The sequence below is a fragment of the Macrotis lagotis genome, chromosome 2 (genome assembly GCF_037893015.1).
Source record: "Macrotis lagotis isolate mMagLag1 chromosome 2, bilby.v1.9.chrom.fasta, whole genome shotgun sequence".
Classification (NCBI taxonomy): Eukaryota; Metazoa; Chordata; class Mammalia; order Peramelemorphia; family Peramelidae; genus Macrotis; species Macrotis lagotis.
In genome coordinates this window covers 154,430,026-154,442,796 of record NC_133659.1, presented here as the reverse complement: position 1 = coordinate 154,442,796, position 12,771 = coordinate 154,430,026, and the positions used below count along the sequence as shown (strand labels likewise).

Here is a 12,771-nt window from a genome sequence, read left to right as displayed (position 1 = left end):
TGTTAGTATGGGAGGGGGTGTAATGTGCTAGAGGTGTTATGAAGGGGCAAAATTGACAGATCCTGGTCGTTGATTAGATATGGGGGTGAGAGATGGTAAGAGTTGAAGATACACCCAAATTGAGAGAATGGGAGACTGGGAAGTTAGGGAAGTTAGAAAGAGAGCAAAGTTTGGGGAGAACATTAATTCAATTTTGGGAGTGTTATATTTGAGTTGTCTACAGGACCTCCAGTTACTGATGTCAGATAGTCGACTGGATATATGAAGACAGAAGAGAAGAGAAGTTAAGGGCTGGATAAGTAGATTTAAGAATCATTATCAGAGAGATTGTAACTGAATACTTGGGAACTGATGAATTACTAAATGAAAGAGTATAGAGAGAGAAGAAATACAGGCATAGAGTCCTGTGAGACATCTATCATTAAGGATGTTATCTGGAAGAGGATCCAGAAAAGGAGACAGAAAAAGAGTAGCCAGTAAGAGTGGTATCATAAAAACTCAGAGAGATAAAAGCATCAAGGAGAAAATCAACAGGGTATAGAATAATAATAAGCAGAACCAGAACAATTTACATTGACTAATCTTATGGAAAGAAAAAAATGACTCTGGAATACTGAATTCTAAAACCATGTCTTCAAAGAACTGACCATAAAGTAAACTTCCCTCCTCTTCACAGAGTGTTGGTGAATTGACTATAGGGGCAGGAATGAGGCACTCATTATCAAACCATGGCTAATGTATTTTTTTGTTTGACTTAACTAATTCTCATTTTTAGAAAGGAATATTGGTTGGGTAAAGGATATTTTTGAGAAATAACACTAATAAAATATTCATCTAAAATAATTTAACTGAGATGAAATAAAGAAAGGAAAGAAACATGAGTCTCATCAAAGACATACATAGAGATAATAATATGATTCTTGGAATGTATATTAGTTATCTTTACTCTACAGATGGGCTGAGGTGTGGCAGTAGTGGGGAATAGAAACTTAGAAAGCCAATTGTGAAGGGAGAATGGGGAAGGAATTTTTAAACAGAAATTGATAGTATTCTAATCCTAAGGATTAAAGGAAGCCTATGCTAGGGGCAGAGATCATATGACTACTAAAGAAACTAGGTCCAGGTGATAGCTCTGAACTAGAGAACTAGTTGAGTAGAGGAAGAAGTCATGAAAGGGATCAATCCAAATGACCAAATATTGAATGTGCTTTAGACTCACTGAATAGGACAGACCAATCACTCAACAAATAAGCATTTATTATGTGCAGACTCTAGACCTTTTATTGTGCTATACACAAATATAAAAATGTCTTCGAAAAGTTTGCATTTTATGGGGGAAACAGCATTTATTCATACATACAAGTGTACCCCCCCTTACACACACTTGGGACTCATGGTGGCACTAGCTGGTTTGATCCCCAGAAGGGCAGTTGCTGTTATTTTCAAGATTCTAGTCTGTAAGTACTTAACCTAACAGTTCATGAAACCCCCACTGGGGTGCTTTCTCTTAACAATTAGTAGATTCCTTTTTTTTTTAAGTAGTATAACAAGAACAATAGTAACAGAGGCAGACTCTCTCACCAACACACAGTCTTTTGGGGGGGAAATGTACAGTCAGGAGAAATACATGTAGGACTGAACAGGAATGGATTGGCCTGAGCAGGTTATTCAGCCACTGGACAGCTTCATTTTAAAGGAAAACATAAAAGTTACTACATCTTCATGCCTCTCCAGGCTCTATCCCTGATGTTCTGAACTTTCCCAAGTACCTTCTCTCCTTCCCTCCTCCCTCCTTTTTCCAGCTGTCTTTTTTTTTTTAGGTTTTTGCAAGGCAAACGGGGTTAAATGGCTTGCCCAAGGCCACATAGCTAGGTAATTATTAAGTGTCTGAGACTGGATTTGAACCCAGGTACTCCTGACTCCAGGGCCAGTGCTTTATCCACTACGCCACCTAGCCGCCCCCTCCAGCTGTCTTTGATGCATAATCTTCCCCCATTAGAATGTCATCTCTTTTAAGAACAGGAAACTTATCTTTGCTCAGGTATTCATATTTTCATCACTTAGCACAGTGTCTGGTACCTGGGTGGTTCTTAATAAATGCTTGCTGACTTGACATGGAGGAAATCATGGAATAATGTCACAACTCATTTCTATCCTGTTTCAGGACCAAGGTGGCAGATTAAGCACTTCTGTCTAAGGTATTAAGTTCATTTCAGGTTCATTTTCAGCCTCTGACTCTTGGGGATGAAGAAGAGGGAGAAAATGTTTGAATAAGAAAAAACAAAGAAAGGATTTAGAAAATAGTATTAGATTTTTCAGTGAGTTTGTTTAACCTTTGCTTCTTTTCAAGCCAAAAGGGAAAAAAAGTGATATTTGCTAAGGCAAAAAAATGTTGGATTAAACCCCATAGTCTGTTTTCATTCCCAAAGCTTTCAGTAGAACATTCCCAAGCAGTATTTCCTGCTAATTCAAGGTTCTGCATATATGCTAAAACCTAGTCAAGTCCCAGAGTTGAGTGAAGCTAGACAGAAAAGATGATGCAGTTCAGATAGGATCAGCAGCATCCATAGTTGTAGTTGATAAACCCAGTTGTTCATGTTGGTAATTCTATGGTTAAACATCTGTCATCAAATGCATCTTCAATATGCACTTAATGCCTTTTAACTATTGCCTTAACCAAAGGAAACACATCTTTTTGAAGACAAAAAAATGGCACCTCATTTTTTCCATTTTTTTCAGCTGCAACAAACGCAGACTTAAAAAGTCAAAAGAAATGGTGTTTTTAAAATTCGCTACTTTCAGCCTGAAAAAACAAATTTGCAAAAGAGATCAAATGACATACTTAGCACCAGCAAAAAGGACACAGCCCAAATGATTAAAGAGCTCTAATTCTACCTCTTGTGACGAAGTTGTAGCATCACTGCCCCTACTACAGTGGAAGTCTTTGCCTTGCATGCTTCAGTGACCAAGCTGCATACCCCACCTTCAGGGTTCATCCCACCACCCTGCCCTTTACAGAATGGGCTGCACGCTTGAGTTAGAAGGAAAAGAAATAGTCTAGCTGGAGTCAAATTACCACCCATCAGATCACAAACTGTGCCAAATAAAAGGCTTTTGTTTCGCTTTCTTTGGCTACCTGTTTTACTCCTGGGTGTCATAGCTCCTGCTGCCTATCCCTTTTGAAAGGTACAATAAATAGTAGGTGGAGTTGCTTTTAAAACACCCAACCAAGTTCAGATTTCTGTCAAATAAAGTCCTCTCTGGAATTCAACACCTGTTTGCAACTAAATCTATTTAGTTCATTCACGAAAGGCTAACAGATCCTGCCCTTTTGATGCATGCCTACCTTTAGCAAGAGGGCATTGTGTAACACAGGGGAACATTTAATCTTTTGCTTTTCATTGTCTGAATTAAGAAGTAGCCCTAGTTAGATGTCTCTAATTTCTAATCCTCTAATCTTCACATTTGAGCTCCTTTTTTACTAACAGCCTTAATAGCTCTTGTGGCCTTTTTTAGAGGAAGTCAGAACTTTATCCTGATCTGTAGTCTGCAAGGTAGGCAAAAATTAATTATCCTTATTTAGAATTGGAGGAAAAAATCCTAGAGATGTCAAGGGGACAATATAAGTTCATTTCTACTTCCCAACACTGATTAGATGATACTGCTTTTTGGAAGGACTTTATGGACAGAACTGTAGTTCTGTTTGTACTTTTTTTCTCCATCCCATTGCTCTTTCCTTCAAACCACAATTGTCAATCTTTTAAAAGCTAGGTGCTGCGATGAATAGCGTGCCAGCTCTGGAGTCAAGAGAACTGAGTTCACTTAACTGTTTGCCTCAGTTTCCTCCAGTATCTTTGTCAAGAGCACCTCAAATGAAAGTCATGAAAAGAACTGGGCATGACTAGTTGACAAAGCAGCAATCATATGCACCAAAATAGTGATAGCAGCATTTTGTTGTGATTACAAAAAAACTGGTTAAAAATATATATGCCCATTGATAGGAAATATATAAGCAAATTATGGTTTTTAATATAGTGGAATATTAATGTGTTATACGAAATGATAAATGTGAAGAATTCAAAGAAGCATGAGATGAACTAAAACAGAGGAGAATAAGCAGAATCAGAAAAGCAACATCCATAGTGACTACAACCATGTAAATAGAACAAAAACCAAAAGTGAACATTGCATAATTTTATACAATTGTATATTATTGTATAATTTTAATGACCAATCTTGGCACATCTTGTTTAATTTTTCCTTCTTTTTTCTTTGTTGCAAGGGATGAATTACCGAAGAAAGGAAGGGAAAGAATAAATTTGGAATTAAAAGTGATATAAAAATGAAAGTTTACAATAAATTTTTTTTAAAGCTAAGCTGTGTTAGCTATGTGCCTTGACCATGCCAAGGACTTTACAATTATTACCTCTTTTTGATCCTCATGACAACCTTGGGAAATAGATACTATTCTTATCGCCATTTTATCAATAGAAACTGAGGCCACATAGGTAAAGTGATTTGTCCAAGTTACTTTGGTAGTAAGTGTGAACTCAGGTCTTCCCGACTCCAAGTCCAGTATTCTACCCAATGAGCCCTCAAAATTTTCATAGCAGTACCTTTTATGGTTGTAAATAACTTGAAGGAAAATAGATTCTCAGTATATAGGAAATGGCTAAACAAATTGTGATAACCCTTTGGGGATTACTTCTCTAATATTCATTAGCTCTAACAGACTGTCTCCAGAGGGATTACTATTATTTCAGAAGTTATAGGGGTAATCCTGAGGGTTATTGTCTTCTTAACACTCATGTGCTTCCATCACATTGCTACCCTCTTGACAACCAACCAGTAAACTTGATTAACTTTTATTAAAGTGATTTATTGAGAAAGCATAGTGAGGGCAGCTAGGTGGCCCAGTGGATAGATTACCAGTCCTGGAGTCAAGAGGGCCTCAGTTCAAATCTGCTCTGACATTTAATAATTACCTAGCTGTGTGACCCTGGGCAAGTCACTTAACCCCATTACCTTAAAAAAATTAGAAAAAAGAAAAAAAGAAAAAGCACAGTGAAAACAGTTCTTTTTCCTTGCATAGACAAGGAAAAGGTAGACTCAGACTTAACATTTAATGGTTGTGAATAATATATGTATAGAACATGGAGTGGTAGGTGGGTACCCTCTGACTATCCATCCTTAAAGTACTTTTCCCCTCTCTCATGAAGTTTGCTGAAAGGTGAGGTGTTGGTGATGGACAGGTGGCTCAAGTGGGCTTGGGTCAGTTTCTCTTTTGAATTGGTTGACCTGCTACTTACTGGACTAGGCTGTTCAACTGCAACACACAATTTTCTTCAGACTTTGCAAATTCTCTCAAGGTTACTGTCAGCTTTTGGTTTCTGTGACTTCAGTGTATTATACCTCCAACTTATCAGTTAACAATAAGATCCTTACTGAAATCACTGGATCTCCAAAACTCACAAACTCAATGACTGGACAAGGTCACTTCCAGGTAGCTGTGCATTCATTTAATAAAGGAAAGAATATACACAAAGAGATAGAGGTAACCATATAATCAAAGTTGCCACTGCCAAGTAACAAATAGGGCAGCTGTCCAGGTCTCCCCAGTTTAGCAGCTCTAAACCTCTCATAACCAAAAGGAAAAAAAGCATATTTAAACATGCATGGATCACCTTTTATATACACATGAAGTTCTAGCTCAGAAATTCCCAAGACAGCAGTTTTTTTGGCTTCATAGACAATTAGACATTAAATCATCACAAATATAAACCTCTGAGTCTTCATGTCTTGTGACTGGCTCCACTTAAGTTTCCACATGGTTGCTTAGGCTGAAACTAGCTGTGTGGACTTGGGCAAGCCACTTAACCCCATTGCCTTGCCAAAAAAAAAACAAACCCAAAACCCCTAAAAAAATGACAAATGGGATAGTTTCAGAAAAACCTCAGAAGACTTGTATGAGCTGATGCAAAGTGAAATGAGCAAAACTAAAAGAATATTGAACACAGAAACAGCATTTTGTAATGACAATTAACTATGAAAGAATTATCTACTCTAATCAATACAGTGATCCACCACTCAAATGCTAGCCACCTCCAAAGATAGAACTGATGAACTTTGAGTGCAGACAGACACATGTTTTTCTTTCACTTTCTTTTTATTTCTTGTTATTTATTTCCTCACAACATGACTGTAGTGGAAATACATTTTGCAAGACTTCATATATATATATATGTATATAATGGATGTCATATTTCTTGCCAATTCAATGCATGGAGTAGGGATCAGAAGGAAGGAGAGAATTCAGAACTGAAAAATAATGGTTCAAAAAAATTTTTAAAGAGGAAAAAATAGAAAGTTGATGATTACAGTAATTTCAATGGACGCTTTGATTAAGGAGACTTTTATGATCTTAACAAATGCATGAAGGATTAGGTGTTGGAACTGAGCCATTAAACTGAATTTTGCAAATGGTTTCATTTGATAATTGACAAATAAGAAATATCATTGGATTTTTTATTTTCTTTACTTTTCATTAATTTCATTATTTTAGAGACAAAATGTAATAGAATAGGATCATGCTGTAAGAAGAAATAAATTTGAGAATTAAGAGAAGTTATTACACGTTAATGTTATTAATAACTTCCTATTAAACATAGAAAGACATGTGAAACAATGCAGAGTGAAGGAAGCAGAAGCAAGAAAATATGCATGATTATAAGAATGTAATGTGATATAAAAACAAAAAGATATCAATAATATTTACTGTTTGAGAAAATAATGTAAATGGAAAGAATTTTTAAAAAAATGAAAACTGTATGATTATAATAATCAAGCCTGACCTAAAGAGCTAAAAAAATTTTACTTCTCTTCTTTGCAGAGATGATTTGTCTGACAATTGATGTGTTGGTTGTGCTGGACTGCTCCCCCCCCCTTTTAACCTTTGTAACAGGGGAGCACTTGCTATGAGTTGGTGAGCATATCTGAAAATGAAAATAATGTAAAAACAAAAGAGATGAATAAAAATACATTTTTAAAATTCTATGATACTTCTAACATTTTAATCGAGTTATAGAACAACCACCCACCTTAAGTGTCTATACTATTTCTTTTATTGTATTTGGGAGGTTCTTGAGCATAAAATTATATCAATGGAAACTGTTCAGCTTATTTCACAAGGACTAATTTTTAGAAGTAAAAGCAAAATAAAAAAAAATTGAGGTGCCATAAAAAAAGTAAAACACCTGTGAGACCTGAATTGTTTTCTTGAAACTATAAGATTTTCCTCGAAGTCCTATTGAAGGAGAATAGTGGAAAGACCTCAGCAATCCCTCTGTTGGGCATATAACCCTAAGGAAGTCAAAAGATAAAAATAAATATTCATAGCAGTGCTTTATGTGGTCATGAAGAACCAGAAACAAGGTGGGCACCCATAAATTAAACAACAACCAAAAAAACCCAACACTATGATCTGTTAATATAGGAGAAGCAGCAGAGCAGAGTGGATAGAGAATTAACATAAGGTTCCCATGACCTTGAACAAGTGAATGAATTTCTCAATGCTTCCTGGTAGATCACAATATGAAATTATAGATCCAGACCAAAAAAGAAAAGAATTGGAATATTATTTTGCTGGAAGAAATAACAAGAAATTCAGAGAAACATTTCAACCTCACAGCATTGTTATGAAGTAGGTAATACTAAGAAGCAATAAAGCAATAAAGAATCAAAAACTAATTAGAATAGAATCCAGTATGGATACTACCTCAGTTCCAGTGTACTGATATCAGTTGGAAAGTGAATAGTCAAGCCTCTTTGGTATACAATTTCTTTGTAAGCTTGCTAATTATTCATTTACATTTCACTTCTGGGCACAATCTGATCTTGTTTCCAGTGGTCTTGCTTTCTTTTGGATTGCAATGCTTTCCTTGTTGAAGTTTAATCCCACCGCTGCTGAACCCACAAACCTGCTGTTTCTCATCCTACTTAGACCTTATAGAATCTTTTGAAGCTTTCCAGGTTAAAGGAAGGAAGCACAGCCTAGGTCAGATTCTAAATTGTATAACACAACAATCCTTCAAAGTACTGCAAAGGTTTGAGATCAAGGATTGTCAATAGTCAATTAGCATTAATTAAGCCCTTACTGATTGCCAGGCACAGTGAAAAGGTTTGGGGAGAATAATAGCCAGAAGAGAAGAAAGATTGAGGGGGACCAGATAGTAAGAAGCTCATCAAATATCTGGAGAGAAGCCAATGAAAAATGGGAGAGAAGGCTGAAAAATTTGGAGCCCTTTATAAAGGGAGGATTTGGGGAAGTTGTCTTTTTTTTCTCTTCCCTCTAATTAGAGAACAAAAGTAACAGAGTACTGAGGGAATTTTGAATACCAAAGCTGGAGCAGTTACCCTAATGATATTTCTTTTGATGAATTTATCCTAGAGTTTATCCTGATGAAGAAAGACTGAATTGGAGGTAGTCTATACTATTTCATCAGTATAGAAATTTCGTTCCTTTTCTTCTTATTCTGGGAGTTTAAGTAACTTAAATCAGGAGTTTAAGTGACTTGCCCATTTATGGGTAATGTCAGAGGCTGGTCTTGCACCTAGATCTTTACTACAAGGCAAGTATTCTATCCTCTGTATAAGAATTATCATGACCATTTTCAGATGAGAAAACTGAAGTTTAAAGAGATTGTTGACTTGCTCATTCAGCTAGAAATCCAAAGACTTGATTCAAGTTTAAGTACCAATCCCAGGTTCTTTCTTTTTTTTAAATTTATTTTTATTAAAGATATTATCTGAGTTTTACAATTCCCCCCCCCATCTTACTCCTCCCCCCCATGGAAAGCAATCTGTCAGTTTTTACTTTGTTTCCATGTTGTACTTTGATCCAAATTGGGTGTGATGAGAAAGAAATCATATCCTTAAAGAGACAAGAAGTATAAGAGGTAACAAGATCAGATAATAAGATATCTGTTTTTTTTTTTAAATTAAAGGGAATAGTCCTTGAACTTTGTTCAAACTTCACATTTTATCTGGATACAGATGGCACTCTCCTTTGCAGACAGCTCAAAATTGTTCCCGATTGTTGCACTGATGGAATGAGCAAGTCCTTCAAGGTTGATCATCACTCCCATGTTGCTGTTCCAAATAGCTTTCCAGAAAGGTTGGATGAATTCACAGCTCCACCAACAGTGTAATAGTGTCCCAGATTTCCCACAAACCTTCCAAAAATGATCATTATCCTTTCTCCCAGGTTCTTTCTATTAAATCCCATCTGCTTCTCAACCTTTAAGGTCACATCTCTCACTCTTTCCTCTAAATCAACCTTTATAATGGATTTCTGCTGGAGTCACTGTAGAAAAATTCCTGGATTCTTAAGTCAGAAGTCAGAATTACAATACTAGGAACTGCAGACCATGGCTAGGAGGAGCAATTTACACTTCAAAAGCACTTTCGGGGTAGCTAGGTGGCGCAGTGGATAGAGCGCTGGCCTTGGAGTCAGGAGTACCTGAGTTCAACTGCAACTTCAGACACTTAATAATTACCTAGTCCTGTGGCCTTGGGCAAGCCACTTAACCCCATTGCCTTGCAAAATCTAAAAAAAGAAAAAGAAAAAAAAAGACAAAAGCACTTTCAATAAAGTCTCATTTGATTCTCCCAACACCAATAAGAGGTAGGTATTTCTTTCTTTTCTTTTCTTTTCTTTTTTAGTTTTTGCAAGGCAAATGAGATTAAGTGGCTTGCCCAAGGCCACACAGCTAAGGTAATGATTAAGTGTCTGAAGTTGCAGTTGAACTCAGGTCCTCCTGCCTCCATGGCCCTTGCTCTATCCACTGTGCCACCTAGCTGCCCCTGAGGTAGGTATTTCTGCTGGCATTACTAATAAGAAAAGTTAGGATTTTTATAGCTTTTCATATATGCCAGGTACTTTACAAATAGTTTGTTATTTGATTATGGTTCCCATTTTATAGATGAGGTTCACTTAGTGAGGTCACACAACTGTTATTAGAGTCAGGACATAAAAACAAGCTTCTATCTTGCAGAGTTGTAGGAGACTGCTCAGTGATCCACCAAGATTTCTACAGCTGCACCCCAAAAGACTGCTTCTGTACCTCAAAAGGGGCTGGGGTTATTCACAGGAAGACCTGGCTTCAGGTTCTTACCGCCCCCCAACACTTACTCTGTGATTTTTGACCAAGTCTTTTAAGCTCTCAGCCTCAGTTTCCTCATGTGTTAAATGGTGATAATACCCCTGGGCTTATCTCTCAAGACTGTTGATTAAATGAGATGATGTATGTAAAAGAGCTACATCACTACCTCCCACAGCTGGTGCCATTCTTATTCTGCCTCAAAACCCAGAACTCTTTCTAGTCTAAATCCTTAGACAAAAATGAAGGTCTTCCAGGTGTGATTAGGAGGACCGGGAACTGGTGGGAGATGGAGGTGGGCCTGGTTGGGTTTGAGTCTAAGCCCTGGCACTTTGTTAGCTGTGAGAGCCTGAAAGACCCACTGCGACCTCAGTTCACTCAGCTGTTAAAAAGGGATAATGCCACTTGGGGTCCTTACGAGGGTCTGTTGAATGTGCCTAGATGTGTGAAAACAACCCCACACAAACGTTAGCTGCTTGTTTCTCTCCTCCTCCTCCGCCTGGCACCCCTCCCGCTGGACTTTGACTGTTTGCACGCCTGGCACTAGTGCTGGCACAGGGGGGCCGAGATATTGTCAGCTCGGCGCCCCAGGTAGGAGGCGTGATCCAAGCGGAGCTGCTCTTCATCCTTACACTCGGCATCGACTGATCGGGTCTGTCCTTACTGCCCAGGCCGCGCGGCGCGAAAAAGGGCACGCCCCAGTATTCCCAGATGGCGAGGGGGGCGTGGCGAGCCCCGGGAGAGCGCGAGAAGGATCGCGAGGGTCTGTCGTGCGCAGCCGCAGAGCGCAGTCCGAGCTTTCCGCGCGCTTCTTTCTGCTCGGCGGCCGGGCCCTTGGGTTCGCCCCCTAGCGGCGGCCGGGCGCAGCGCAGGTCCCGCCCGAGTCCGAGCCCCAGGGGAAGCGGCAGGGGGCGCCGTGGGGAGCCGAGTGCGGGCGGGGACCCCGGGGAAGGGACGGGACCCCGGGGCCGGCCGCTACGCGCGCGGGCGGGGATGGGGGGCCCGTGGCCCTGGGGGATGGGGGAGAAGCGCGTGGGCCGGCGCGCGTTCCTGGGCCCCGGGCCGGGACGTGGGCCAGACTCGGCGTTCGCGCCAGGGCCGGGGCGCCGGCGGCCCAGCGGCCGGGCCGAGGGGAGTGCAGCCCGGGGAGGCTGGGCCCGAAGGGGCGGCCCCGGGCCTCCGATAAGGAAGGATGACATAGCAGAACGCCGGCCGGCGGCTCCCCGGGGCGGGGCCGCGCGCGGGGCCGGGCCGGAGCCTCAGTAGCCGCCGCCGCTCCGCGCCGCGCGCCCGGCCCCCGGGCCCCATGGCGAGCTTCCCGGGCCCCAGGGCGAGCTTCCCGGGCCCCATGGCGGGCTTCCCGGGCCCCATGGCGAGCTTCCCGGGCCCCATGGCGGGCTTCCCGGGCCCCAGGGCGGGCTTCCCGGGCCGCGGCCTCCGGCCGCCGCTGCTGCTGCTGCTCCTGGGCCGCGCGCGCGGCTGCGCCTCGGCGGGGGCTCCGGCCCGCTCCCCGCCCCCCGGCCGCCCGCGCTGCTGCGGCGCCGGCCCCGGCGCCTCGGGCCGGGGGGCGCGGCTCGTGCGGCTCCTGGGGCTGCGCGCGGGGCCCTCCGGCGGGGCGAGAGGGGGGCCGGCTCGGGGGCTGAGGCTGGCCCCGGCCCGGCCGGGCGCGGGCGGCGACGGCCCCCCGGACCCCCCGCGCCGGCGCCCCGCGCCCCTCGGCGGCTCCGACGCCAGGAAGCTCCTGGGCTTGGCGTACCCCGAGCGCTGGAGGCTAGCAGGTAGGGCCCCCCGCGCCTGCCCCCCGCGCCTCCCCGGGACCCCGCGCCTGCCCCCCGGACCCCCGCGCCTCCTCGCTGACCGCCCGGCCGCCCGGAGCGAGGCGGGAAGGAGCCCGCGCCGGCCCGCGGCCCCGAGGGCTTGTCCGGCCCGCGGCCCCGAGGGCTTGTCCGGCCCGCGGCCCCGAGGGCTTGTCCGGCCCGCGGCCCCGAGGGCTTGTCCGGCCCGCGGCCCGCGGCCCCGAGGGCTTGTCCGGCCCGCGGCCCGGGCTCAGGGGCTTTGAGCTCCAGCTCCGCTCGAGCCGCCCCCTGGGGCCCTGGAGTCCTTGCCGAGGGCTCGGGCCCGAAGCCCGCGGGCCGGAGAAGCCCAAGTGCCCCGAACCCCTGTTCCCCAGTCAGCGCGAGGCCCCCGGGCTGCCGATGGAGCGGCCGCGCCTCGTTATCCCCAGTACTTCCAGGGTCAAACCGCTGTGTTGGGGAATTCTCTTTTTGTTTTTAGACCTTTTTTCCTTGCAATGTCACGGCTAGGTAATTATTACGCGTCCGAGGGGACTTGAACACAGGTCCTGACTCCGGGGCCGCTGCGCCACCTCGCTGCCCCTAGGTTTGCTGAATTCTCAATCAACAAGTGTGTATTTAAAGAACTCGGTTGGGGCAGACACTGCCCTGGGCACGTAGGAAAAGGCAAAAAACAGCCCCTGCCCTCAAGAAGCTGGTGCAGCAATGCGGGAGAGACCGTGAAGAGCACAGCATGGAGCTGGGCAAGGCTCAAGTATGCAGAGGGGAGGGGGGCTCCGAGCTGTGTCGTCAAGATGTGGGGGCCAGCAGACTTGGGGAGC

At 43.4% G+C, this 12,771-nt stretch overlaps 1 protein-coding gene across 1 annotated transcript in view; it reads left to right on the top strand.

Moving 5' to 3' along the window:
• The first annotated feature begins 11,448 nt into the window (after positions 1-11,448).
• ABCB10 (ATP binding cassette subfamily B member 10) overlaps positions 11,449-12,771 on the top strand; it is a 39,360-nt gene continuing 38,037 nt past the window's right edge. The window contains exon 1 of the mRNA XM_074223030.1: positions 11,449-11,935. Coding sequence (XP_074079131.1) covers positions 11,464-11,935 — 472 coding nt within the window. The 5' untranslated portion in view covers positions 11,449-11,463. The remainder of the gene's footprint in view (positions 11,936-12,771) is intronic.